Consider the following 26,056-nt stretch of genomic DNA (forward strand, 5'->3'; position numbering starts at 1 on the left):
GGAGGAAGCAAGTGACTAAGGTTGCCATCATTTGTGTAGTGGCCCTCCGGCCTGCACTGCTTGTTGTGAAAAAAAACAAGAGGGACAAATAGCAAGAACAGTCAATGGTCTTTTCAATTCCCTCATATCTTTGCCTTGGCGATCGTCCCAAGAAGGTGGTAGATGAACGGTTGCATGGTGTAAACTTTTTGACGTCACGTCCCAAAACAGGTCACTACCCCGATGCATTGTTCGATAAGGAATTCCGTTACGTGTACAATGGGGACCGGTACCCCGATCCTGAAACGATGGCACGTCGAGAGCAGATGGAAAATCGTAAGCGATACATAACGGCTACCGGTTTCATAAGTGTTTTTCGCCCAAAGAAGGGCGAAGGACTTGGCTCTAACTACGGCCTACTCCAACAAGAACCCTACATACACATGCCCGATCACCCGCAGACCCGCGGACCGCAACCCTTCCCGAAGGTTAAACCGCGGCAGATATACACATCACCCAGTAAGGCTGGGAGTTATGGAACTCCGGGGCTAGCGATAACTGACATTGGCAATGAATACATTGCTACCATATACGATCAAGAGCGCATTAATGCGAAGAAGGAACGAGATGTGTGGCGGCAACGCATGCCCCCCGTTCCCTTTAAACCGGTGGGGCGACGGGGTTACACATTCGACGAGGGGCCAGCTACTGGCGTGTCTATGTGCTACATAATGACATGTCCATTCAGGGAAAAACGTGTGCAGCCGGTGATGAAGCACTTCATCATTGACAAAATGTGGCTTCCGGCTGGTTACATACCAGACCGGCCACCACCAGTAGAGTACTGGGAGGATCCTTACAATGGATTTGATCCCCGTGTGGACCCCAAGTCACGCCTGAAGAAATCAGAAGATTCAATATTTAGAACAGGTTTCCGCGGAGACAACTTTTTCTACACTCGGAGTATCGTGTTTAGGCGCCTGTGATGGTGTGCTCTGGTTTCGAAGGGAAAAAGAAGGTGTTTCAAATGATGACAAACAATAGCGAAACAACAAGGGGGTGAGCGCGATGCTTGATGATAATGATGATGATGTGTGAGCTAGAATGAACAAGAAGAAAAAAATAACGTGTCATTAGCTCGCATCTATATATATATGTATGTACATACATGCATTAGAGTGAAATTGAAGTAAGGAGGATGTGGCAGGTGGGAAAGCAATGGATAGTTTATTGCTTATTATTTAGAACATACCAGCTGCTGGAGAGATTCACGTTGGCTACACACCGTTGTTACAGGTGCTGCCTTCCACTCTATATAGGCCCCGTTTGTCAGCGACCCAGAGGAGTTTCTCGATTACACTTCTGTAGGGGCCAGGTTAGACACATTTGGTGCATTGGCACAACGGAGGGTCCGGTTATGCATCCAATTGGACGATGCGGGGCGAAGGGGTTTGGAGCAAACATGTGTGAAATGAGCAGGAGAGGGCGGATTTTTTGCTTACTAGTTTCTGGAAAGCACAACTGATATTTCCTGACTTGGCTCAGAAAATTTTCCCCTTGCCATCGGGACTGCAACACCAATTTTGAGGCGTCCCTCTTCACGTTCCTCTCCCCCCTCCTTGCGTTTTGCGTCTTAATGTAGCCACGCATTGTCCTGAGACTCCCCACCACGCGTGAAGTTAACGGTTTATCACATGTATGCAAGAGTTTTTATACATTTGTATGGATCTGTTGGTGGGCATCCACTGAACGATTGTTGCCCCATCAGGCCACCCTTGCCGTCGTGTTTTGTTTGGCTGCGGAGTGCGTGCCGCGACTAGATAACTTTGTCGAGTTCATTTCTTGCTTTTGTCCTTACTTTTTTGGTTTCACCACATTTTTACATTCGCGGACGCTTTTAGTCGCAACTAAGAAGACGTGGCGACAGACACGAACCTAAGGAACACAAGGGGTTGACAGAAAAAGAGTTCTAGATTTGAGCACCGTATTTTCGTATCGGGACGGGAAGTTTATATCAGCACCAGGTGTTTGGGAAAGAACCCTCTTCTTTTAAAGAAAGAAAACAAGATACACTTGCGCTGACTTCACGAACACAGATAAAGAGGTACACAGCGTGGAAGCAAAAAAAAAAATAAATAGATTTTGTACTTTTAACGTCCTTGCTCTTATAAACATTTCCGGAGAAGAGGGGTGAGGTGGAGGCGGTTGAGTCGAGGTATGCAAAGATTGGCAGGGAAGCGGCAAAGGCAACATGAAGCAAGCGACCTTGTCCCCAAAAGTGCTGAACCCGCCAGAAGTAAAAATTCCAGGAACACTGCTTCTGAACCGGGCTCGGGTTCCCTCCGGCACAACTCCATAGGAGGGGGAGATATGATGTGGAAACGGAAAACAAAGGAACTTCGGGAGCAGATTGTTCAATTAGCCGCACTGTATGCAACGAAGGAACGTGAGACCGAAGAAGTCCAAGACGCCATAGAGGAAATGGTTGTCTCACACGAGGCGGAGTTAGCGGGTGTTGTAGCGGGTGACGAATCCCATAGGCGGCGGCACGTCGATGCACTCGTTCACTTGCGGGCCCGTGAGGACGGCTGCCATTCTGAAAGGCAGCGTGCCTTGGACGAAACGGTGGTATTGCAGCAGCAGCGTACAGAACTGGAGCGAGCGCATGACCGCCTTCGGGAAGATATCGTTATTCAATCTGATGCGTTAGAGCAGCTTCAAAGGGAAATTGAAGAACAATCAGAAGAACTGTTAGAGGAACAGAGAAAACTAGATGCGATAGTGGAGCACCACAACCTCATGAGGGATGCTACCTACGGGTTTTCCGGGGAGGTCCAGGAAATAATGAGGGAACTGGAGCGCATCAAGGTTGACAAGGAAAGGGTTGAAAGAGCCGGAAAGCAGACGGAAATATTACGGCGTCAGCTGTATTCACAATGTGAAGAGATGAAGGGAACGATCCGCGTGTACTGCCGCGTTAAGGGTGGCTTGAACTCGGAGTCGGTTGCAGCGGGTCCGGTTCCTGATGTGCGTAGTGGGAGCAGCAACCCTTGCGGTGATCCTGATTTATGCCTCTCTGAGACCCCTCGCGAAGACTCTGTTTCCTCGCGGAGCACGATGCAAACAACCGTGAGCGCCAACCCAGCATGTATTTATGCTTCAAAGGAAATAGGGCAGATCAGAAGGGATGCTCCGGTGGGACGATTTATTTTCCCGGACGGTGATGCGACTGAGAAACGGTCGATTTGTGTGTTGCTTTCACGTAACAACGCCACCTCAACGGGAAGGCAAGAGTCGAAGGAAACATTTACTTTCGACCGTGTCTTCGACGGCACCGCTAGCCAAGAGGCTGTTTACGCTGATGTCGAGCCCCTCGTAAACTGCGCCGTTGATGGCTACCGGGTTTGCGTTTTCGCTTACGGCCAGACGGGCTCCGGCAAAACCTATTCCATGCAGGGTGACCAACACGACGGGCAGCGCTGCGGCATAACACCCAGGGCACTACGGACAGTGTTCAAGCGGCGGGAAGAGTTAGAGGCTGATGGGTGGAAGTACCAACTTAGCTGCTATTTTGTGGAAATATACAACGAGGTTATCAGAGATTTGCTGCAAGAAGCTTCCCTGTACGAGCCCGGTGGGGCCGCGGCTTCCCAGCCAAATTATCACATCATCAAGCAAAGTAACGAAACTGGTTCAACAAGCATAAGCGGTGTTACAGAGAAGCGTATCAACTCATTTGAGGACTTTCGGCGTTTGTATGACATCGCGATGAAGAACCGTAGCACGGCGAAGACGATGATAAACGACAGATCGTCCCGTTCCCACTGTATTTTCGTGCTGCGTATTATGGGCGAACACGCTGGTATACGTCAACGCAGTGAGGGGTCACTTTGCATGGTGGATTTGGCCGGGAGCGAGCGAGTACATGAGTCTGGTGTGCAAGGGAAACAGTTCAAGGAAGCAGTGAACATCAACCGCAGTTTGCTCGACCTCGGAAAGTGCATCAGTGCTCTTAACAAATCTGGAAGTGTGGCTCCATGGCGTAACTGCAAGTTGACATATTTACTGCAAAACTACCTGGGCGCAAAGGGTGGGAAGATGCTAATGCTCGTCACTGTGTCCGATCAGGAGGAGCACTTGACAGAAAGTATCAATTCCCTTCGCTTCGCCAAACGCGTTAATCAGACGGCCATTGGCCCCTCAACGAAGCGTGTCGGTAACTTCTAAAGAGATGCTGTGAAAGTTCTTCTTCTTCTTTGCCTCTCGTAGCCACTAGACTCACTGTCTCCTACATATTTCTTGTTACTGACCATGTTTGTGTTGAAACTATCGGCGCGCCTCTGCCCGTTTCCACGGAAAGGCGTGCTGCTCCAGACAGGGAGGATCAGTGAGGCAGCGGGTGCATCTGGTTGTGTCTCACCTCGATGTGCGAGGACGTATATATATATATATATATATATGTATGTGTGTGCGTATGTTCTCTTATTAGTACATCACACTATCAGAGCGGACGTAAATCAGGCCTATATTTCGCCGGTTGGTGACCTTGGACCTGGCCAAAGAGTTTCTTCCGCCTTCTTATCATCGGGGATACGTGGTGTGTAAAATCAGTTTGCCCTACATGTCGGTACAGCACCGCTGGAAATGGTAATTGCAGTACCGTTTTTGAATGCAGCAAGCGCACCTTTCGCTAAAACTTGGTCGACGTGTCGATGGCTACTTGTTCCCCTTGGCTTTTTCCGAATGGCGATCCCGAAAAAGGGGGGATAACGAAAGGTCGGACAGTGCTTTTACCCTTGATATTACCACATGTTTCCCTGCCCGTGCAACTCTGTCTTTTCCCTTTCTTTTCCTGTGGTGCAGTGAGGCAACCAAACAAGAATAAAAAGAAAGCGATTTTAAGGGAAGCAGGGAAGATAGTTCAAAGGGGTTGGAAAGGAAGAAAAGGCCAAGCACGAAGGGGAAGCTTCTGGCTCAGTGGGAGGCATATCGAGTACGGAAGCATCGACCCAAAGGAGTCGTAACAAATGCTGCCTTGCCCAAGCGAAGGCACAACCCGTGATCTTCAAGGGGCGTGGTTTGGTGCAGCTACAGATTGTTGTTCAGATCACAATCCTTCAAGTGTTTACTCCGACGATGGGCAGGCGCAGAATCCCGAAACCAACTTTTTGGATGAAAAAAGCGGTTGTGCTGGTGGAAGCGCGTGGGCAAAACTAACATCGGTTATCCCAGAATTCAATGAAGGCAATGAAGAACTCCCTGAGCTTCCCGCATGTGTAGAGAAGCTCGGGCTGAGTCCCCTTGAGCAAAAGGTCTTTTCCTGGATGAGGGAGCAAGAAGAAAAACCATGGAGTTGTGAAATTTCCACCTTACTTCCCGAGGGTGCATCGCCTGTGGGGGAGCAAGTGGAGCAGGATAGGGCTAAAGGCGGTATACTATTCGGTATCGGCAGTGATAAGCTGATGGCACCCCTGCGTGCGCTGCGTGAGGTCGATCATCAGAGAAGCCACTCTACACTGGAAACCACCGTTTGCATCGATGGTGGTCCAATGCTTGTGTTGTGTAAGAAACGCCACGTACGGCGGTTAATGGAGATTCTGCATCATGATGGCGCCCACTCACTTTCCCGGGTTTTGGCTTACACCGGCCGAGGAAACGTTCACTTGACACCGACCCAGATAGGTTCGGATTATGATTATGTACTCTCAACGTACAGTACACTTCGGCGTGAGCCTGATCCGAGGTCCGAACTCCCAGGGAAACTGTACCTGGTCCACTGGAGGCGTGTTGTGCTTTTCGAGCCGTACTTCTTGTGTGACTTCACTCGCACTGAGAGCTACTTGTGCACTGAGTTGCAGGCAGACGCTCGGTGGATCTTCTGTGGAGAACGGTTTGTAATGCAAACACATAAACTCTACGGGTTTGTTCGTTTCTTGAACGAGCCGTCGTTAAAGTCATGGGTATTTTGGAGTGAACGAGTGGCGGACAAGAAGGGAGTGGATCGTTCGGTTTTCGATTCTGATAAAAACACGGAGCTGAAACGAGTGCTCTCTACAATGTGTCGTCAGACCCGGCGGGCATGCCTAATAAGGGAGGGTGGCCGAGGCGCCAACAGTATGAATGTGATTAAAGTCAACCTAACGGAGGAGGAGAAGGAGTTCTACAACGCTACATTTGACAGGGCGGTGAGTAGTGTCTCCTCTTCAACTGATCAGCAAACGTCGTGCCTCCCGGTACTCGAAATCATCAACTTGTGCCGTCTCATTACCCTTCATTTGTATGTTGGTCGGGAGACTTTTCAACGGATGAGCCCCCCGCCCCTCACTCCAGAAGAACGCGAGGAGCAGCTAACGTCATTTTTCGACCTGCTTGCCAACGACGGATTGCGCGAGCGTGCATTCACCACAGAACTGAGGAATAAGTTACGAAGTGGAGTTCTTGACGAAGAATGTGGCATTTGTTTTTTGAGGATTAACACGCCTGGAATCCTTAACTGTGCGCACTATTTTTGCGTGGGATGCATTGACAAAATCAAGAAAAGCGGTCGCCCATACTGCCCCAATTGCAGAACTGTGCTAAATCATCGGACTGTCGTTCCACCCGGGTTGCTCAAGTGCCCTGAGGACGAACCTGTACCGAGTGACTTTTCCCAGTGGGGTCCGAGCTCCAAGGCCGAGGTACTTGTCGAGAACTTGAAGAAACTCTCTGGCGACCACAGGGCGATTGTATTTGGTTGTTCAAGTCAATTCTTTCAATATTTGCAATGGTACCTGCGGCAACATGGGATGGATACTTACACTTTTGGCAGCTGCAAGGGACTGCAAGAAGTGAAAAGAGTACAACAATGGTTGGACAGCGGTGCCCAAGGGGCGAGTGCGGAGAGGAATGATGAAAGCAAGCATCTACCTCGTGTTCTGCTCGTCCTATTAACCGACTGCGACGAAGACGTGCGCTTCAAGGGTATAACCCACTGCTTCTTCATGCACGCGACGTGGTGTCCCATTATCGAGCATCATGCTCTTCAATGCATTGAACATTGTGACGAGGAGAAAGAGTTGGAGGTGGTGAAGATTTTAGCAAATGTTGGGTTAGAACAGACAATTGATGAACTGTGCCAGAGGAAGCGGAGTGACGGTTCCGATGATTATATTACCTCAGCCGAGGTGTTTGAGGTGTTTAACGAAACTGCCAACGTCAATGATTTCATGGTTCGTACCACCACACAGGTTCCGCAAAACGAAGAGGGCGAGAACAACGAAGAGGGCGAGAACAACGAAGAGGGCTACGAGAGTGACGAAGAGTACGAGGGCGACGAAGAGGATGGTGATAATCAGTGAAGCGAATTCCAGCGATGATGGTTAGAGGGGCGGGTCCTTGCGACTTTAACATGTGTCCGCTACCCTCCCCCACCCCGTTCTAGTATTCTCTCATGGTGGGAAGCATAGTGTGGAAACATCTGTGAAGGTTTCTCCTTACAGTAATTCTTTTTAGTTTTGTTACTTTGAAACTGATTTTTATTTTATTTGGTGATCACTCCATACGCAGGCGGTGTGAGGTGCGAGGGGGTCGCCCCCTCCTCCACTGGCAGCACAGCCTAACACGAGGCTACCTGTATTGCTTGCACGTGCAGATGCTTTTATTTTTTAAAAAAAAAAATACTTGCCGTTGGTTTGGGGAAAGGTTCTGGGGAGGGGTTGGCAGAAGGTGGTTCGGGTTGGGTTTAAGCAAACTGCTTATTAGCAGAGGCTTCTGTTCCTTGTGATAGGTGAGAAGCATTTTTTGTTATTTTTTTGTGCTTCGTTTAAGATAGCGGTATTACCCTCTGCTCAATGTAATCTTTTTGAAGCGTTGGTGCCGCCGCTTAAATGCGTAAGTAAACAAATGTGCAAAACATATGCAAAATTGCTCTCTTTTATCTCGACTTTCTAAGTCGTGCCTTTACATTGGACTTAAACTATTATCTTCCACCTCCCGATATTTTCTTTTCTCCGTTGTCATTTTACACCGGACTATTTCCCCGCCTTCTGAAAAAAACGCTATCCACGCGTGACGCCATTTCTACCGCCTTTTCCTCGTCATCCTAAGTGACAGTTGGAACAGTGCTGGTTGACCTTTTCTCATATGCTTCGATTTCTGTCTTGTGCTTATATATGCACGTGGTGAAGGGGAGCGAGTGACTCGGTGTACTTTACGGAGGGAAGGGGATTTAGTGACGATGGTAATATAATATTCTCGCGATCACTCAGGGGGGAAGGTTGTGGTTAGCTGTGCCGTCTCCCTTAACCTTAGCCTTTTGTCGGTGCTCACTTTTAGACTCGCTGTGTCAGCACTTGTTTACGCCACTTCTTCGGCTTTTCTTCCGTTTTTTTAATTTTTTTCCCCTTTCGTCGTTCCATGCCATTTGGACGGCTACTTAACGAGTATCAATTATTTCAACTGGGTGGAGGAAGGATTTAACCAACAAGAGAGAAAGAACAAATAGAGCTCAAACAAGGCACATACATAAACCGCAAGCAGGTGTGGTGTGTGCACACATATACACTCATTACGCCGATATAGACTCTAGCGCACAAGTAAGCAGAAAAATAGTTTACACATCAAATCGAAGGAAGTCGGAAAGTTACTTTTATTCATCACTTCATGCAGCAGCCATCACAACAACAGATTCAACCAATCGATTCCTTGTCGCCATTCCTTGGCGGCAAGTGGTGGATTCGCGCTCGCGTGACGGACAAGTCTGAAATACGAACGTGGAATAAACCAACCTCACAGGGGAAGCTGTTTTCTTTTACGCTCATTGACGAGTCTGCTTCTATCCGAGCGACGGTATTCAATGAGGCCGTCGACATGTTCAATCCCCTCATAGTGAACGGACAGGTTTACTACTTTAGTGGGGGTCAGGTAAAAAATGCCAACCGTAAGTTCAGTAATGTGAATAATGACTACGAGTTGAGCTTTGACAACACCTGTCAAATATCAGCAGCAAGGGATGTCGTTAGCTCGTCGATTCCCCTACAGCGGTATAACTTTGTGCCAATTGCCATCCTCAAGCAACGAGAAGTCGGTTCTTTAGTCGACGTGCTGGCTGTTGTGTTGAATGTGGAGGAATTGGGCACCATCGTACAGAGATCAACTGGTCGTGAGTTGGTCAGACGCACCGTGAAGGTTGCCGATTCCACCGCGGGGATTGACGTCACCCTGTGGAACGAAAACGCCAAAGAGTGGCCACATCAACCTGGCACCGTACTGGCAATGCGGCAACTTAAGGTGGGGAGTTTTGATGGTGTAACGCTCTCCACAACAATGCAGTCATCGTTTGATGTTAATCCAAACATCCCTGACGTGAAGAAGCTTCGTGAATGGTTTGAATCTACGGGTGGACGGGACGTCAGTTCACTTTCAATGCAGGGAAATAATGCTTTGGGGCTCGCGAGCAGTGGAGAAACCTACCGCGGCTACAAGTACATTGATGACATAACGACTGAGGGGCTCGGAAAAGGCCCGAAGCCGGACTACATCGATTTGCGTTGCGTTCCTGTTTACCTCAAACAGGATACACAGTGGTACGATGCCTGTCCACAATGCAACAAGAAAGTGATGCTCGAAGGGGCAATGGGTGATCGCTTCCGTTGTGAGAAATGTGACCAATCTATTGTACCAACACAACGGTACTTGGTGTCTATTCAAGTCACAGATAACGTTTCGCAGGTGTGGCTCACGCTCTTTAATGAGTCGGGAGCCGAGTTCTTTGGCATGACGGCTCCTGAACTAAAAAGACGTCAGGAGGAGGATCCCATGTTTGTGACAAAAGTGGCCCAGATGCGCATGAACCGTCCTGTGCTCATGCGTCTTCGTGTGAAGGAGGAGGGTCTCGGTGGCAATGAAGATTCGGAAAGGGTGCGCTTAAATGTTGTGCGCATTACGGAGTTTATGCCGCTGGACACCGTGACGGAGGATAAGCGACAAGCCATGGCGGCACAACTGCGGCAGGAGTGCGACGAAATGATTAAATGCATTAATGCCTACTTGTAAGGCCTTCACCATCAAACTGGATTTGAGAGCAGCCGATTGATTTCATTTGGCGCGGTGTGTTCTCAGGCCAACGGGAACCAGCCCCGGAGTTGAAGGACAAGCGAGTGATTGAGTGGGTATCTTTTTGTACGCTGAGTAAGGGGGAGGGGTGAGGGTAAATTTTTTGACAGAAATAACCAGATGCGTCATGGATTTTCGTCCTGTACCAGGCAAAAGAACTCGTGATAAAATAATTAGCTAAATCGAATGAAAGAGGAGCCGGAGAATGCCGAATGGGAGAAATTCACATGGACAAATGAGGCGATGAATATTATAGACCCAGTGGGTGCATTGGAAGAGAAGGCGGCGAGGGATTTTCCAATCTCTGCTGAGCGCCCTCAGTTCTTCTCCTATGACGTCGTCAACGGAAGTTGTGCGGGGCTAGAAAGTGGCTGCAAACATTTCAACCTCGCTTCCAGGTGCATTAAACCCCTGCAGATGTGGAGGGATAGTGTGGCGGCTTCGTTACTGGTATTGTTTTTCACTGTATAACTCATAGTTATTGAGAAGGGGAAGGGGGGAAGTATCACTACTGCCACGAGCGTTTTCTGATGTTGCGTGCTCAGCTGTTTTTTCTTCTATATTTTTTTAAATCTTTTCTTTCTACATGGCACTTTCGCCACATATGATATATGAGGAGGCGCATATGAAAGGGGACTTTGAGCGCCGTCGCAGGCCGGTTCGGGCAGTTGCTACTGCGTCAATCCAGCGTGACACGACTGATATTTCGCGTGAACGCAATCTTTTACGCAGCTCTTCTTTCTCAACCGCTCCCATTACGACCCATGCCGTGCAAGTGAACTAAAATAGGTAGGAAATAATTAGCAATGAGGAGTAGCCGGGGTATTTTGTTCCTTAGTGGAGCTTTCGCCATACGTGGCATGTCTGCATACCACAGCTATCAACGGCTTGACACAGTATCCCACACCAGCAAGGTGTACTCACTCCAAATGCAGCGGCAGACCGTACACTTCACCCCCATAACTCGACTTGGTGTAGAGGCAACTGCAAACCCGACAACAGCCACTAATGCAACAGGGCAGACGGGGGATGGCGACGGGGCCACTGCCCTGGACGTGGCAATGCGTGTTAACAAACTCAAACGCCTCCACCAAACGGGAGGTGGGCCCAGTGGAAAGAAGCAGGTCGAGTTGGATGCTTGGCGAGACCTGAACAACCTCACCGAGGCACAGATAAATTCTGCTGAAGGAAAGGCGGTGTCGTTACTGCTTAATTCGTGGGCGTACTTCGCTAAGTACTGGGAAAAGGGTGCTGAAGGACCGTCTGCCAGCCTCTCTGAAGTCACTCCCTCCAATGATAGCAGTAGTGCGGGTGAACACGGTACACAGTAAACCCGTGTGGATTTCCACCATACATTACTCTATGCACGGTGACGACGGTGTGAAGGGATAATGGGGGGGGGGAATCAGAAATGCAAACAAAGAGTGATAGGGAAGAAAGATAAGCGATGTCTTAAGTGCGCGTTCGGATGCATCCGGTGGAGGGGGGCTCAACCTTAGTCCTTCATATGAACTTTGTTGGATGTTGAAATTGTTAATGCTATATAAGGAGCATGAGGAAGGTCGTTGAACCATGATTAGGGTATGCACAATATTGAGAAGGGGCGGTATATGTAATATGGAAATGGTCCGACGGAGGGTGGGGGAGAAGAAGAGGAACCACTGCAAACTGCCGGTTGGGGGAACTTGTGGTGCTTGCGGAGCCACCGCCATTTTGGTGTATCCATCGATGCTTTAACTTGTTAGTGCTGCTTCAATGCGTTAAGCAAGTGAAATGACTTCAAAAGGTGGTGCCTATGCGGGTGATGATTTGGGTGCTTTGAGGCCGTTTTACCCGCCTCCCCTACGATTTGTCGTTTCCTGTTATTTGTATCACCTTCAAACCCCTTTCTTAGCCGCGGTCGTGCTGTGATATATATATATATATATATATATATATATGCGTGCCCGTGAATGTGGGGCTCGTGTGTGTAAGCTAATATGTGACAGGAGTATTGAATTCTCATTTTGTTTATTCACACAGAACAAAGGGATGAAGTGGAGATGGTAAATAACGATAAAGTCAAAGAAATGACGTGCCAGTGTCTACTCTTGAGTACGGAGAAGGGGCGCCTAGACCGTTGTAGCGTGCCTTCGTGTTTTCCCCCCTTTCCATTCGTTATTCTTTCAAAACTTTTTTGTTTCCCATCTACTGTATTGGAGTGGCATCAGAGACAGATGTGTTTGCACGCAAAGGGGGAGGGCGCAACGGAGGATTGAGAGGAGGATGACGGTGTGTCGTGGACGGTTTCGCTTTCCGCAGTTTGACTCCTATCGTGCCCTGTTCCACATTTTCCACCTGTGACAAATGGAAGGTGCGCATTCGCTTAATTTCCCCTTCAGTGTGTGTGTGTGTGTGTGTGCTCACTTTCATTTCACAGGTTTACTAACCCTGTCATTATTGTTCCCATTTTTCTTGACCTCGCCGTCGCTCACGTCTGTTGCTTTAGCAGTTGATACATCCCGCTCTGCTTGTCTACCGAGTTCCACTGGGGGTGGTGAAACGGGAAGGTGCGAGAAAAGCGCCACCAAGAGAGAAGGGCAAAAAGAAACAGCGTTTCTACAGGGAGGCGCCGAAGAAATGCGGCGTCTTATACTTGCCCAGACTCTGCGGGTGGCGGGTCGTCACTGCCCGCCAGTCGCCATGTTTTTACAGAGGTTTTACAGGGGCCACGGAATAAGTACAGCCCTTCCACTGCATTACAGCAAGCGCCATCGCAAGAGAGAAGGGCGGATGTACGGTAAGCCTCTCCGTCCGGTAAGTGACGGGGAGAATGGCGCAAGTGGTGACGGTGGTGTCTTGACGAGATGGGAGGCGGTGGTGAGCTCTCGCCATCAGTGCGAGTCCCCGGTTCAGACGTTAGCGAAATCGGAGAAACCGAAGAAGGCAGAAAACACGGTAGCGGGGAAAAAGACGGGATCAAGCCGCTTTTCCCACCGTCGCGACCATTCGGCGTACCCTTCAGGTGTACAGCCTGCCCCTCTCGCAACGTCCGGTTTGCCCACGCAGTCGTCTGAGCGCCAACAACAGAAGCAGATCGGGCAGCAACAAGTGCCATTGGATGCGTTGCACCGTCTTTTTAAGGTGCATGCGGTTATGCGAACCAATTATGAGGCGCTTGGAAAATGCACAAAAGTGCTGAAGAGCTTTTCAACGGCGTGTGCCGAAGCACTTCTCCAACTCGGCGTGCTGCAAAAAGAGCAGCCATCAGCTATGGAAAGGAAAGGTTTTATTTATGTGCAGCTCTGTAAGTCAGGTGCCACAGAGGCCAGTAAAAATGGGACATCTTCTCCTTGTTTCGTCTTACCACCCGAAAGTCCACTTTACCGCACAACCATCAAGTTTCCAACCATCACAGTGGAGCACGTGCTGACGACAACGGTGTCGTCTGGTTGCGGTGCAAAAGATTCTGGAGGGGATATTATGTCTGTTGATATGGAAGGCGCCGCCCCGTTCCCTATGGGACATTGTGAGTCACGTCCCTCTACATCCGCTGGAAATGGAGTGACCGCGGAGTATGACTGTGAAGGGGATGTGTTGAGTCACGGGGCCGCGTGGAATTCGATCATTGAAGGGTTCGGGCAGCTTGCTTTGAATCTAAAACAAAATGCCTCTGTATCAGACTTTGCGCAGTTGGCGGAAACGCTGGCATACTTCAAGTGGGTAAAGGATGAAGAACAGGTAGGTTGGGGCACTGAAGATTGCGTGGTGAAGAAGTTTCGTGAGGCGATGGCAAATGCCAAAGACACCTCTGCTTCTGGAAGCGATCCGAACACGAGCGATGTAAGCGCGGCCCTTGCGGCCATTGCAGAGTCATTTCTTAGGAAAATTCCTCGCGTGGACTGTATTGGCAGCGCGGTAGCGCACAGGGGAGGTGAACGGACTGCTCCCTCTGTTCACGCAATTGACGTAATGCTGAATTTGGCGCTCCGCATGTGTCTTTCCCAGTGGCACGCCATGTCACACTTTGAAAGGATGAATATTGTTCTGTTCTGCACATATCCATGGTTCGCGGAGGACCTAAGCATCGCAGCGGGTTTGTGCCTCACGCAGTCTTATCTCCAGTCCCTTCTCCGCGCAGATGCTGATGTGACTTATCAGCATACGTTTCACTACGTACGGCGTGTCTCCCGCCTTTGCTGGCCCTGTATACATGACACGGACTCTGCCCCTGTTAAGAAACTTCTCTTCCCGAGAGACCCCCAAGGCACCGCTGTTTCTTCCCACGCTTTGGAAGCGGTCAGCGTCGAGGAGAAGGACAATCAGTTGAATCAAAAGGAGGGACTGCAAGGTGAGGAGCAAGCTACAACCACATCCGAGTCAAAGCTAATGTGGCTCCCCTCGTTCAAAGACGCCTCATGCGTTTCGTACGGTTCTTCTATGAAGCAACGTGCGGCTTATGAGCTGCTGTTGTTATGGATGACGTGTGTAAATCCATCGGGCCTTCACCGTTCCTCCCCGCACGGTCGCTACGTGAGCGCCACTGGTATCGCAATTATTGACGTCGATCTCTTTGTCACACAGCGGTTTCGTACCGGCAAATCGAAGGACGAATGGTTACTGTTGCACCCGGTAGAAGGGGATGTTGTGGCCTCCGTCACCATTAGGACTATGGTGCAACACTGTGAGACTCCCTATACGCTGACGCGGCTTTTCTTCTGCAACTTCCACAGTGTCTTGCCCCACATTTGGGGTGGAATAGGTGCACGACGGAGAGAGATCTTATGGACAGCGTGGTGTCGGGCTGTTGCTCAGCCGCTTGTGAACACTCTCTCAGGTTCAGACGAGGGGCAGCGGGAGGACGATGGGGGGATGCAAACACTACAAATCACAGTAGATAACGCTGATCGAACGCTGGATTATTTAAAACCCTTAATATCGGCTCTAACGTCCGACGAGTTGTTTCTGCGACTAATAATGCGTTGTGCGGATAAGTCCTTAGAGGAGATGGCCCGTGAGATAGGAAGTGGCAACAACACCTTGCCCCTTAACAAGTGGTGCGCGCAACTTGCTGGGTTTGTATACAGTGTTGCGCTTGCTTTGCATTGCAGGGCCAAAAGGGAAGGATGCAACCGAGATGGGGGGCCATCGAGACCGAATACAGCGACTGATTCCGCGAATAAGAAAGTAGTATCAGGTAAGCAGACGGATAACCTCCCGAAAGGCACGCAGGAAGATATCTCTGACCTCCAACTGCAATTCAAAGCAGCTGTATCTGCGCTTTTGCGGAAGCTGAGTGCTGGGGATACGCAGGTAGCTGAGCAGCTACTTCACCACTTTTACGAGCCACACTTCAGTGGTGATCAGGAACGAGAGGTTGTTGAGGACATCCAGAGGCATCTTCAGCAGGTGTGTGATTCTCAATCTCGTGATGCACTGCATGCTTGGATAGAATGCAGCGCCAGGGCTTCGTGTGAGGCAACTGTGCCTCTCAAGGAGGAGTTGCTTTGCAAGTGGCAACGCACGGTGCTAGAGGCGGACGCTGGGTTACCAGTTGTGTTACCGACAATTGTGGAGTGTTGTCGCGGCCTTGTCGGATTGGTAAAAAAAAGGGGGCGAAACATTTCCGGCAGGCGTCAAGGGCAACAGCGGGGAACAGAGAGTACTACTGTGGGTGAAGAGAGCTCATGCAAGGAGGTGTTCTCAAAGGAAGAACTGCCGGTAGTAATAACTGTACTTTCCCGTGCGATGCTTAGTCGCACCTCCACGGTAAGCACTGTGGGCTTGACAAAAATATCGAGCGAGATCAGTACACTTCTGTCATCATGTGGTTACGAAACGGCTGACGGCAACACGAGTGGAGGTGGCCGCAACGGCCGCGAGCTGTGCGACACTAACACAGCAACGATTACTTCAGCAACCGCAGGGGAGCGTACGGTTGAACTGGAGTTAATCTTATCTGGCGAAATTGACCAGAAAGCGGGGGAATTACCTTGGATCACCATTCTCGAAGCTGTGCAACTACAGCTGGTGCCGTACACCGTTGTTAAAAACCTGCTAACGTCCTTCAAGGGTGGGTGCGACAACGGCAAAGAGCGTCTCCGGTGGCAGGAGCTGCAGAGGGACTTTCAACGGAAACGGCACCATCGCCTTGTGGGGAACACCTTGGTGTTTCGGTGGTACGGTTGTGCTGTACCTAATGATGAGGGTTGGGAAGACGGATCTGGCCTCATGCGTCCAATGGCGGAGGACCGCGATAATGTGCACAGCGCCAGTCACCAAGGCCGTACTTCTACCGAGTTGGGGGCCTTCACGCGGCGTTTGCTCAAAACACTTGCCCGCGCTGAGGTGACTCGTCTCAACGACAGGAAGGAAATAACTACCCAAACATTCGTCGTGGGCCCGAGTGATGACAGTGCCACACGTCACCCCACCCCAGGGCAGGAGGAAGATGCCAGTCTCCACCGTTTAGATCTTCTCTTCAGGGTTCATACGCTGGCTGCACACATACTTATGACAGCTAGTACGAAGAAACCGCACATGATCCATGAGCTGTATGATACGCTCTTACACCTTGTTGAGAAGGTGATGCCAACTACTCCCAATGCTCTCGGCAACGCCAGTGATTTGTTGCTCTTGTGGTTAGTTGGTAGTGCGGTTGCAGTGGGATTGCGTTTCCGGCCTAACTTTCTCATTAAGTGGCCATCAGCTCCAGAAGTGTCATCAGGTAACCTGAAAAGTTGCCCGTCCGCTGAAGAAAAAACTGTACACATCTTGCGCGACATTGAGCCATATCTGCAAAGTGAGTTGCTTCGGCCTACAGTGCGCCTACGGTTTGTCATTAATGTGTTAGTGGCTCTTCGCAGTCTTGAGTTGTTGGGAGCTCGCATCGACGTAGAAGGTCTGCACATGGATCAACTGTTGATCAGGGCGAGCGCTGACCGCAGGCTGCTGAGCCGCCACGTGAACCTGTTCCTTATTGGTTGCTCCGCCTTACAAAGCACACAGTCTTCGATTTTGCATACTGCTCTCCACCTGCGCGAGGCGAAGTATAACTTATCCTTCGCGGAGATCGAGCGAGCTTTCGTTGCGATTGCTCTGTCAGCTGATACGTTTGCCAGGCAGCATGAGGCCCTAATGGAGCAAAACTACCAACAGCAGCAAAACCGTACACTCTCAGTCGCAGTTGCAGCCAACAACACGACCCCTGCGCTCCGTGTGTCACCCGTCCAACTCAGGCACGCTTGGAGTGCACTGGGGCGGCGCGTGTTGGAGAATGCCGGAGAATCACCGACGGATCTGTTTGTGCGTGGGCTGCAGTGCGCTGCGGCGGTTGGGTGCATTGACTCGGCTCTGTATCAACAGCTTCTTTCGTACGTGGTGGAGTTTCGCTGGAAAGATCTTCATATATTAGACTGGGTGATGATACTGAGGACGGTGCGGCAATCCTTTGAAAACAGACGCAACCTAGAGGCGTACTTGAAGGAACCACTGCAGGCATTTATGTTGACGATGACAGTCAGTGGGGACAACAGCACGGAGCAATCAGTTCAGAAGGTCAACCTCAAGAATCACGAGGGTGAGCAGCTGCTGGAGGGGCTTTGCCTTTTCGCTGAAGCTCTTCCAGGTTTGTTTATAGGTGACAGGGAACTCTGGGGACTTTTGTGGCAAGCTCTTGGTTCCCAGTGGTCGGCGTGTTTTAATGCTGCCAGCAATATTGAGGAACAACAACGCATCACGGCATGGCTGCAGGAGATTAACGCAAGCTACGCCTGGGCTGCACGGGCAGCTGGGTTCCGTGGCTTGGATGAGCCCACCGCCTTGTGACGCAACAGGGCGGGCGTGGTGTAGATAGTTGCAAGGGGACCAAAGTAAATGGTCACAAAGGAGCGAGTGAACGGTGTAAGCGCATGTTATGGTCGTATCTTCACATTCTCTCACAAGGTAAACACCTTTAAAAAAAAAAAAGGAAGTATCCCATCTGGTGCTAGAAGTTGGTGAGGGATGCACCCATTCATGTGCCGGGAAATCACTACGTGTAATATTACTCATTTTAAAGGCGTTTGGTGCTGTGCACGAACCTCCATTCACTTTGTACAAAGCTTTGATCTGTGTCCTTCCGCACTTTTTTTTCAACTTCTTTGCTGTTGACAAAAGCATTTTCGGGTTTTTGTTTGGATTTTTATCGCTTCCACTCTCGTTGCGCATAATTTCACCAACATACATACATACTTCAAAGGAAAGGGGAGAAAGACAAATTATCCTTGCAGCTGTACAGGACTTATCGGAGGAAACGGACTGTAGGCGCACTTCTAGCACGGACCACTTAACTTCACTAGTGGCCGAAGCATGGAGGATTTCGTTGTTGTGCCGGTGGAGGTGCGGTGTAGGCAAATGTGTACAGATGCCGCTGAGCTTTCAAAGGTTATCACGAGTTTCATACGGCACCGCAACGGTGTTACACACCCGGGTGACATTATCCCGCTTTGGGGTGCATCCGAGCTTATCACATCAACAGTTGAGCTCTTGCGGGTATGTGACGTTTATTGCCCACTTAACGGGGTTGCAGCGGGCAGGGCGGATTACGCATTGGTGATGTACTACCTTCATGGAGATGATGTGTCTATGGCAATGCAAGGAGAGGAAACTTCCGAGTCGCAGGCGCTGTTAACCTACCGCGATTCAGACGACGAAGTGGATGCATCGACTGTCCCTTGCTCCATAGTGCAGATACCGCATGCATCGCTAGAAGGCCTGTGGGAGTCGATGCATTTCGGGGACTCTACCTGTGACACGGTGGAGCTTAAGCGTGACTTGTTGCAATATATGCACACTGCAATGGTTTTCTCTATGGCTGATGTGAACCCACAAGTCATCGCGTGGAATCAGTTGGTGCTGCTACACGGGCCCCCCGGCACAGGGAAGACATCTTTTTGTAAAGCACTTTCACATAAACTTTCTATACGGCTTGCGGGAATATTTCCCAAGGCGAAGCTGGTAGAGGTTAACACTCAAAGTTTGTTTAGTCGTTGGTTTAGTGAGAGTGGGAAGCATGTCATGGGCCTGTTCCGCCGTATACACACGATGGCGGAGGATTCCAAATGCCTTCTTTTTGTCCTCGTGGACGAGGTGGAATCACTAGCTGGCGCGAGGAACTCTGCAATGAGGGGTAACGAGCCCTCAGATGCTATCCGTGTCGTCAACACTCTGTTAACTCAGCTGGACATTCTACAGAAAAAGAGGAACGTGGTGATATTAGCTACGAGTAACATCACCGGGGCCATTGATGTCGCGTTTGTTGATCGTGCTGACAAGAAGGTATTTATTGGCCCACCGGGGTTACCAGCCCGTCTGCAACTAATCAGGGCAAGTACGCAAGAGTTGGTTCAGAGGCGGTTAATTATGCTTGATCCTCCCAATGATCAGGGGTTCATAGGCGCAGGGGGGCTGATGCCGATCGGGGAAGGTCGTGTAGAACTCAATGCGAGAGAGTTGCAGCGGCTTGAGCTGGTGGCGGCGCAATGTGATACCTTCAGTGGAAGGACTCTGAAGAAGCTTCCTTTCCTTGCCTACAGCAAACACATTGGTGGGTCCCCAGTCTTCACTACCGGAGAGAGTAGTACCGCATCTGCTATCTCATTTGACACGTACATTAAAAGCTTGACGAGTGCTGTAGAGGGAGAAATATTATCGAGGAGAATGATGGTGTCATCATAGGCTCCCAATTCAGGCACACTAAATAGGCACTTTCGCGCGATTCCCTATTTTTCGCGTTCTCACAGTCTAATTTTTGCAACAGATTATCATTTATTTTGTCATGGTTTTGTCTCTGACTTTTTTGCTTGATTTTTGTATATGGACTAACATTTTTTTTTCTGGTGTGTGGGAATGCAGATGCAGTTTCTATTTGAGATCTTTTTTATTATTTTACATCCTGGTTTATTGTTTTTTTTGTTTGTCAATGGATTGGATAAGGCCCTTCATTGCAAATATCTAACCGGTAAAACTGGCCCCTCAACACATATGGACGCGTATCGTTGTAGACGCATATGCTGAAGTTGTGTATTTAAAAGGGAAGGGGAAGGAGGGAGAGAAAACATTCCCCTTTTGTTTGGACTGCTTGCACGACGGAGTTACGATTTGATAACGGGTGTAGCACACCCATAAGTATTATTATTTTTTTTTGTGAGCTTTGAATGGCATAACCTTCTTCTTGCTTTTCTTATTCACCTCGTTTGTTCTTCAACATTTCTTCTCTCATTCTTCTAAATTTTCTCTCTACCAATCACTCTCTTTCTTTTGTCCTGCATTCATGCAAATATTTACGAATATCCGCTCAACCTTGAAGCTGAAGTGCGCGGCACGAATTTTGGGAGGTTTCGCCCGCATTGAGGGTGTGGGGGGTGGGACGAGTAAGAAAAATTAACGGCACGCCCATAAGGGAGGAGTGGAGGGGGAAATGGTCCAAACAGTACTTATGGTTGCAGAGAAACCTTCTATTGCTGAGAGCATCGCCCATCACCTCTCAAATGGCCGGACAGCGAAACACTCTCGTGCACTTCCCGTCTTCGAGTACGATGGTTACTTTCAGGGTGCCCCCGCACACTTCCGTGTTACAAGTACAACAGGGCACATTTTTTCATGCGATTTCACCCCTCAGTACCAGTCGTGGGATCGGACTGATGAGGAGTCGCTCTTCGGGGCACCAGTCGTGTGGCGGGAAGAGTCCGGACGGGTGAGCCGCCACCTTGAGCATGAGGCAAAAGGGTGTGCAACGCTCGTTTTGTGGCTTGACTGCGACCGCGAGGGGGAAAACATATGCTTTGAGGTGATGCAGGTTGTGTCGCGAAGCATACATGACATTCGATGTATTTGGCGCGCAAAGTTCTCCGCCATAACGCGGGAAGCGATAACGGAGGCGTTCGTTAATTTGGGTAAGCCAAACAAAAACCTGTCAGATGCGGTGAGCTGTAGACAAGAGCTAGACCTCAAGGTTGGCGTTGTTTTTACCAGGTACCAAACGAAGTACTTTCAGGGTAAGTATGGGAATCTTGACGCTAGTGTGGTGAGTTATGGCCCTTGCCAGACACCGACACTCGCATTTTGCGTGCAGAGGCACGACGAGATACTAAACTTCAAACCCGAAAACTACTGGAAGCTAGTGCCTACCTGCAACAGATACGGTTCACCCATTACGTTTGAGTGGGCGCGCGGTCGCGTCTTTGACGAATTGATTGCACGACTTTTACATCAAAGGGTCTCTCGTAGTAAAGTTGCCAAAGTCGTTGACGTTTCGGTGGGGGCTGACACCCGCGCTCGACCCACGGCGCTCAACACTGTCGAGCTCATGAAAATCGCTAGTAAGTTTCTTGGTATTGGGCCGCATCACGCGATGCAAATAGCAGAAAACCTCTATATTTCTGGGTATATCTCGTACCCACGAACGGAATCCACAGCATACCCGGTCTCCTTCGACTTGAAGGCCGCACTTGCAACCCAACAGGGCCATCCAGTGTGGGGTGAATACGTGCAGGAATTACTGAAAGGTCGGTACACGCGACCGAAAGCCGGCAAAGATGCTGGAGACCATCCACCAATCACACCAATGCGTGCGGCAACTGCCGGAGAGCTGTCGTCTGACTCTTGGCGTTTGTATGAGTACATTACACGTCACTTCATTGCTACAGTATCCCCAGACTGCAAACTTTCGAGGACGAAGCTCGTACTAGAGCTTAGTGGGGAGTTGTTTACCTTCACTGGTAAGGTAGTTGTGGATCCGGGCTTCACAACAATTCTTGCCCATTTGGCTGTAAAGGACGACAAGGTACCAACGAACATCGAGGTGGGGAGCGATTTCCCCATCAATGATGTACGCCTTCAGGCCGGGCAAACCCAAGCACCGGGGTATCTTACAGAAGCTGATCTCATTGGGCTGATGGAAAAGAATGGCATCGGCACAGACGCCTCTATTTCCCAGCATGTCAACAATATAGTTGAGCGGGGTTATTGTGCGGTGAAACCTGGGCGCGTAATGGAACCCACAAAACTTGGGGTCGTGCTGATTCATGGTATCAAAAGTATCGACCCTGAACTTGTGCTCCCCCTGGTGCGAAGCAAGGTGGAAGAGTACGTCACGTGCATTGCTGAGGGTCAAGCCAGGCTAGACGAGGTCCTATCGAGTGTGCTTGATCTCTTCTTTGGAAAGTTTCGTTACTTCAAGGAAAACATTGAGCGCTTTGATGCCCTTATGGGAGCTTCATTTTCACCCCTTACTTCCTCGGGTAAGCCAATAACGCGGTGCGGCAACTGTATGCGATACCTGAAGCACCTTGAGGCACGCCCGCAACGGTTGTATTGTGCCTACTGCGAAGTTACGTACGCGTTACCACAGGGTGGAACGATCAAGCAGTATTCCAACTACAAGTGTCCCCTTGACAACTTTGAGTTGGTTATCTGCCACGTGGAGGGAGGTAAGTCATTTCCTATTTGTCCCAACTGCTATAACAACCCCCCGTTTCCAGATGCACGAGTGCAGGGCGGCCGTCAGCTCATGGCATGTGACGAGTGCAAACACCCGACTTGTTACCACTCGCTGGCCACGAATTATGTGGCGGACTGCGTTGACCCACGATGTGATGGGTGCATGGCGTTTGTTCCTCGAACATCGGGGAAGTGGAAAATATGCTGTAACCACTGCACCATGATGATTCTCCTCCCACCAACGGCGCAACGGGTTTATGTAAGTTCAGAGGAGTGCCCGGAATGTGGTGCCATGATGGTGGATCTACAATTTCCAGAAGGGAAATCGCCACTTCCCAACCGCAAGGATCGCATAGTGTCGTGTGTCTTTTGTGATCCAGCACTCAGTAACAACGTGTCAGAGGTACGCGGGAAACTGGGGAATTTTAGCAGACGCGGTGGTGGTGGGAAAGGAAGGGGAAGGGGTGGTAGAGGTAGAGGAAGAGGAAGAGGCTACCGAAACTAGGCGGGAGGCTGACTTGAAACCCTTGATTTCTTGTTTCAAATGTGTGGTGTGTGTATGTGGGAGGTTAACTACAGTTGGAGAAAGATAAGAGATGAGGGAGGGGGTGTGGAAAGGCATGTGTAGCAACTGCAACACGTGTGAACCATTTCTCCGCATCCCTCTCCTGAATTGTTTTAACTTCGTTTGCAGCGCAGTTACAAGGTCACGAAGCGGTAACTGCATTGTCAGCATTTTTGTTCCTTCTAGTCTGTCCATACTTCTCTGTATTATTGCTGTTTCTTCTAATACAAACGCATATTATAGACGTTTCTGTCCGTATACGAACGCCTCCATCAAGGCTAACAGCTCAGCTTCTAGGCTTAGTAGCAACCGACATACACCCAAATCTAAGAAGTTTGCTTGTGCGTTACAGGAGGAGGATAAGGAAGGGTAGTGGAAGAAGGGGCGTGTGGGCAAACTTCTTAGGAAATGAGTAACGCTAACGCTGCTCAAAAGCGTCGCATCGATGCCCTTCTCCGTCTCCCGGAGAACAAGGTATGTTTTGAGTGCCTAGAAAACCAACCGCGGTGGGCAAGTACTAACCTCGGGGTTTTTCTCTGCCTCCGCTGCGCCGGTCTTCATCGATCAGCAGGTACACATGTTTCAAAGGTTCGTTCGGCCACCATGGATACTTGGGAGGAGGAAATGATTAGATGTTGTGAAAACATTGGTAACGCCCGCGGTCGGGTGCTGTATGAATACAACATGCCCGACAGCGTTCGACCCAATGCATCCACAAACGGGGCCTTGGCGGAGCGTCTTATACGGGAGAAGTATGAGCAGAGGCGGTACTTTAACGTGGAGTACGACTCACTTTTAAAGAAGTTCATGTCTGAAGGTGCGAGTCAAGGATCTTCCACGCCCAAGGACGAGAAACGTGACGTGGTAGCTTCGGTGCCAGCTCCTCCGTCGCTTTGGGTTGGAAACTCCCAACAAACGGCCCAACCAACCCTGACCGCCGGCCAAACGAAGCAAAGCGCGTCGGCAAATGGAATAAGCATAGATGATCTCTTCTCGACACCCAATGCGAAAACTAACCCCAATGTGGGAACACCGGTGTCGCCCCAACCGGTTGGAGTAGTGCCACAAGGGCAATTCCAACAAACCTCAGGAATGTTCCACCCAGCAGGTATGACGCCGTTTGGCATGGAAGTTCGCGGACCCTCTCAAGGAAACTTTCAAGCGCCTGCAGTGGATGCAAAGCAGGAGATTATGTCTTTATTTACTCCGAGTAATCAAGGTCCTCCGCACGTATATAGTGCTTGGGCCCCATCCGGTTCCTCCAAATGCTTTTCTCCTCAGTAACACTCGCGGTGAAGGCCCTACATTAGCGAAGAAAGAGTTGAAGTTGCAAAATTACAAAAAAAAGTTACTGAAATAGAGGAGCAAGTGACTCCCGCCCGCTGATGGGCGGATCGAAACAATAAAGAAGCATAGGGAGGATGTGAGAGGCGTTCTTAACACTGGGTCATCACTGTTGATACCGCAGACTTGCTTTTTTTTTTCTGCTCTTGGGTTCTTTTTCTTTTTTTTTCTTCTTCTACTATGGTTCTTTACCACTTTCTTCTTCGTTTGCCCCACCACCTCTTTCGCTTCCTGTTTCCCGTTTGCTGTTGCATGTATGAAAAAAAAAAACAGCCAAAAGCACTACTGTAAAGCAGAAAGAAAAGAAGACCACAACTTTTCGCGGTTCCACGTCATCTGTTGATGATACAATGAACTTATGTAGTGTGAAGGTTTTGTGTGTATGTGTTTGTGTTTGTGTTTGTAAGCAAACTTTCCCTCTTTCCTTTCCCCAACCCACTTACCCTTTTGTATATTTCCCGCGGTTATTTAATGGAATGCAGCGGTGGACCGGAGAAACAACATATAATACACACGCAATAAAAGAAAAAAAAGAAACAGTTGAATATATACATACATATCTATTTGTTCAAGAAGGAGAGGAAGGGTTGTGGCGTATGGATTAATTGATGGATTAAGTTTAGCAACAGCAACGAGGAGAGAAAGACTGAAAGATATTGAGGTGAATTCAGGTGATATAATCGAAGACTATTTTGACATTACCACGCGGGAAAATGAAGAAAGAAAGGAAGAAATCAAAAGACATATTGAGGGTAGTTGGGGAGGGAGGGAGGGGGGAAAAGAGTGAGAAAAAAAAAAGGCAAGCAAACAAACAGAAGGGAAGTGTCATGGTTTTGTGCAGGAGTGGTGGTGGTAGGGCGTTATTTGCTTTTCGTTTTTTTTGTTTTGTTTGTGCATTGAGTGAAAGGAACTGTGTGTACGTATTTCTTTTTATGTATGTGATTGTCGGTTTCCTGCCTGTGCGTGGCCGTGTCTTCTCGCGTAGCCTTCAAGTTGTCGCTTTGCCCCTTAGTTATCCACATTCTTTTTTCTTTTTGTCAAGGCTCATATCTTAAATGTTAAGGTGTGCTTTCCTTCTTTTTTTTTTTTCTCCCCGTTTGTTGTCACCCCCTTCCATCAGTCACACACCCCCTTCCTCCGCCAGGGAGAAAAAAAAAGGAGGGGAATAATGTTTTTTTTTCGCTCTTGTTGTTTGATATGTTTTTTTGATAAACTTTTTGCAGCACTTTTTCTCGATATTTCTCGCGGCTTGGAGAACCTGTTAGTAAGTTAAGTGAGGAAAGGCGAAAAGAGCAACGAAAGGTGTATGAATTAGACGAAGATGAAAGGGCATACATCCGTAAAAAAAACCGAAAGTTTGAAGGTTCATGAAGTTAACAACAAAAGCTGCGGTTTTAATACCCCCTGTGGTGCCGCTGGCCGGTAACAAACACTGCTTTTGTAAAAGGTGGCACCTGTTTCTTACTTCCACAGGTCAAAGCTTTTTTTTTCTTCAAATCCCTTTTTTAAATAAATAAATAAATAAATATATATATATATATATATATATATATATATATTAAATTTAGTTGCAGGACGTATCGAGCCCCGTAGGGAAATTGAACCGTCGGGTGAGAC

At 49.2% G+C, this 26,056-nt stretch overlaps 9 protein-coding genes across 9 annotated transcripts, besides 5 other annotated features; all 9 read left to right on the forward strand.

Annotated features, from left to right (window-relative positions):
- Positions 1-104: 104 nt before the first annotated feature.
- Tb11.01.0840 (hypothetical protein, conserved) lies at positions 105-965 on the forward strand (the record flags this gene model as incomplete). The annotated part of the gene is made up of 1 exon (XM_823882.1): positions 105-965. The coding sequence occupies one exon, from the start codon at positions 105-107 to the stop codon at positions 963-965; it is 861 nt and encodes a 286-aa protein (XP_828975.1).
- Positions 966-2,196: 1,231 nt separating this feature from the next.
- Tb11.01.0850 (C-terminal motor kinesin, putative) lies at positions 2,197-4,206 on the forward strand (the record flags this gene model as incomplete). The annotated part of the gene is made up of 1 exon (XM_823883.1): positions 2,197-4,206. One exon carries the CDS (start codon positions 2,197-2,199, stop codon positions 4,204-4,206), a length of 2,010 nt encoding a protein of 669 aa, XP_828976.1.
- A 210-nt stretch (positions 4,207-4,416) lies between these two features.
- Positions 4,417-4,443: a microsatellite.
- A 563-nt stretch (positions 4,444-5,006) lies between these two features.
- Positions 5,007-7,316, forward strand: Tb11.01.0860 (hypothetical protein, conserved; the record flags this gene model as incomplete). Its single annotated transcript, XM_823884.1, has 1 exon — positions 5,007-7,316. One exon carries the CDS (start codon positions 5,007-5,009, stop codon positions 7,314-7,316), a length of 2,310 nt encoding a protein of 769 aa, XP_828977.1.
- Positions 7,317-7,613: 297 nt separating this feature from the next.
- Positions 7,614-7,637: a sequence feature (AT_rich).
- Positions 7,638-8,619: 982 nt separating this feature from the next.
- On the forward strand, positions 8,620-10,011 carry Tb11.01.0870 (replication factor A 51kDa subunit; the record flags this gene model as incomplete). The annotated part of the gene is made up of 1 exon (XM_823885.1): positions 8,620-10,011. The coding sequence occupies one exon, from the start codon at positions 8,620-8,622 to the stop codon at positions 10,009-10,011; it is 1,392 nt and encodes a 463-aa protein (XP_828978.1).
- Positions 10,012-10,877: 866 nt separating this feature from the next.
- Tb11.01.0880 (hypothetical protein, conserved) lies at positions 10,878-11,402 on the forward strand (the record flags this gene model as incomplete). Its single annotated transcript, XM_823886.1, has 1 exon — positions 10,878-11,402. One exon carries the CDS (start codon positions 10,878-10,880, stop codon positions 11,400-11,402), a length of 525 nt encoding a protein of 174 aa, XP_828979.1.
- Positions 11,403-11,981: 579 nt separating this feature from the next.
- Positions 11,982-12,011: a microsatellite.
- Positions 12,012-12,417: 406 nt separating this feature from the next.
- Positions 12,418-17,877, forward strand: Tb11.01.0890 (hypothetical protein, conserved; the record flags this gene model as incomplete). The annotated part of the gene is made up of 1 exon (XM_823887.1): positions 12,418-17,877. The coding sequence occupies one exon, from the start codon at positions 12,418-12,420 to the stop codon at positions 17,875-17,877; it is 5,460 nt and encodes a 1,819-aa protein (XP_828980.1).
- Positions 12,452-12,472: a microsatellite.
- Positions 17,878-18,399: 522 nt separating the features above from the next.
- On the forward strand, positions 18,400-19,767 carry Tb11.01.0900 (uncharacterized protein; the record flags this gene model as incomplete). The annotated part of the gene is made up of 1 exon (XM_823888.1): positions 18,400-19,767. One exon carries the CDS (start codon positions 18,400-18,402, stop codon positions 19,765-19,767), a length of 1,368 nt encoding a protein of 455 aa, XP_828981.1.
- A 742-nt stretch (positions 19,768-20,509) lies between these two features.
- On the forward strand, positions 20,510-23,035 carry Tb11.01.0910 (DNA topoisomerase III, putative; the record flags this gene model as incomplete). The annotated part of the gene is made up of 1 exon (XM_823889.1): positions 20,510-23,035. The coding sequence occupies one exon, from the start codon at positions 20,510-20,512 to the stop codon at positions 23,033-23,035; it is 2,526 nt and encodes an 841-aa protein (XP_828982.1).
- A 468-nt stretch (positions 23,036-23,503) lies between these two features.
- Tb11.01.0920 (ADP-ribosylation factor GTPase activating protein, putative) lies at positions 23,504-24,379 on the forward strand (the record flags this gene model as incomplete). Its single annotated transcript, XM_823890.1, has 1 exon — positions 23,504-24,379. One exon carries the CDS (start codon positions 23,504-23,506, stop codon positions 24,377-24,379), a length of 876 nt encoding a protein of 291 aa, XP_828983.1.
- Positions 24,380-25,948: 1,569 nt separating this feature from the next.
- Positions 25,949-25,998: a microsatellite.
- The last annotated feature ends 58 nt before the right edge of the window (positions 25,999-26,056 follow it).

This window comes from Trypanosoma brucei, assembly GCF_000002445.2.
Source record: "Trypanosoma brucei brucei TREU927 chromosome 11 chr11_scaffold01 genomic scaffold, whole genome shotgun sequence".
NCBI classification, from domain to species: domain Eukaryota; phylum Euglenozoa; class Kinetoplastea; order Trypanosomatida; family Trypanosomatidae; genus Trypanosoma; species Trypanosoma brucei.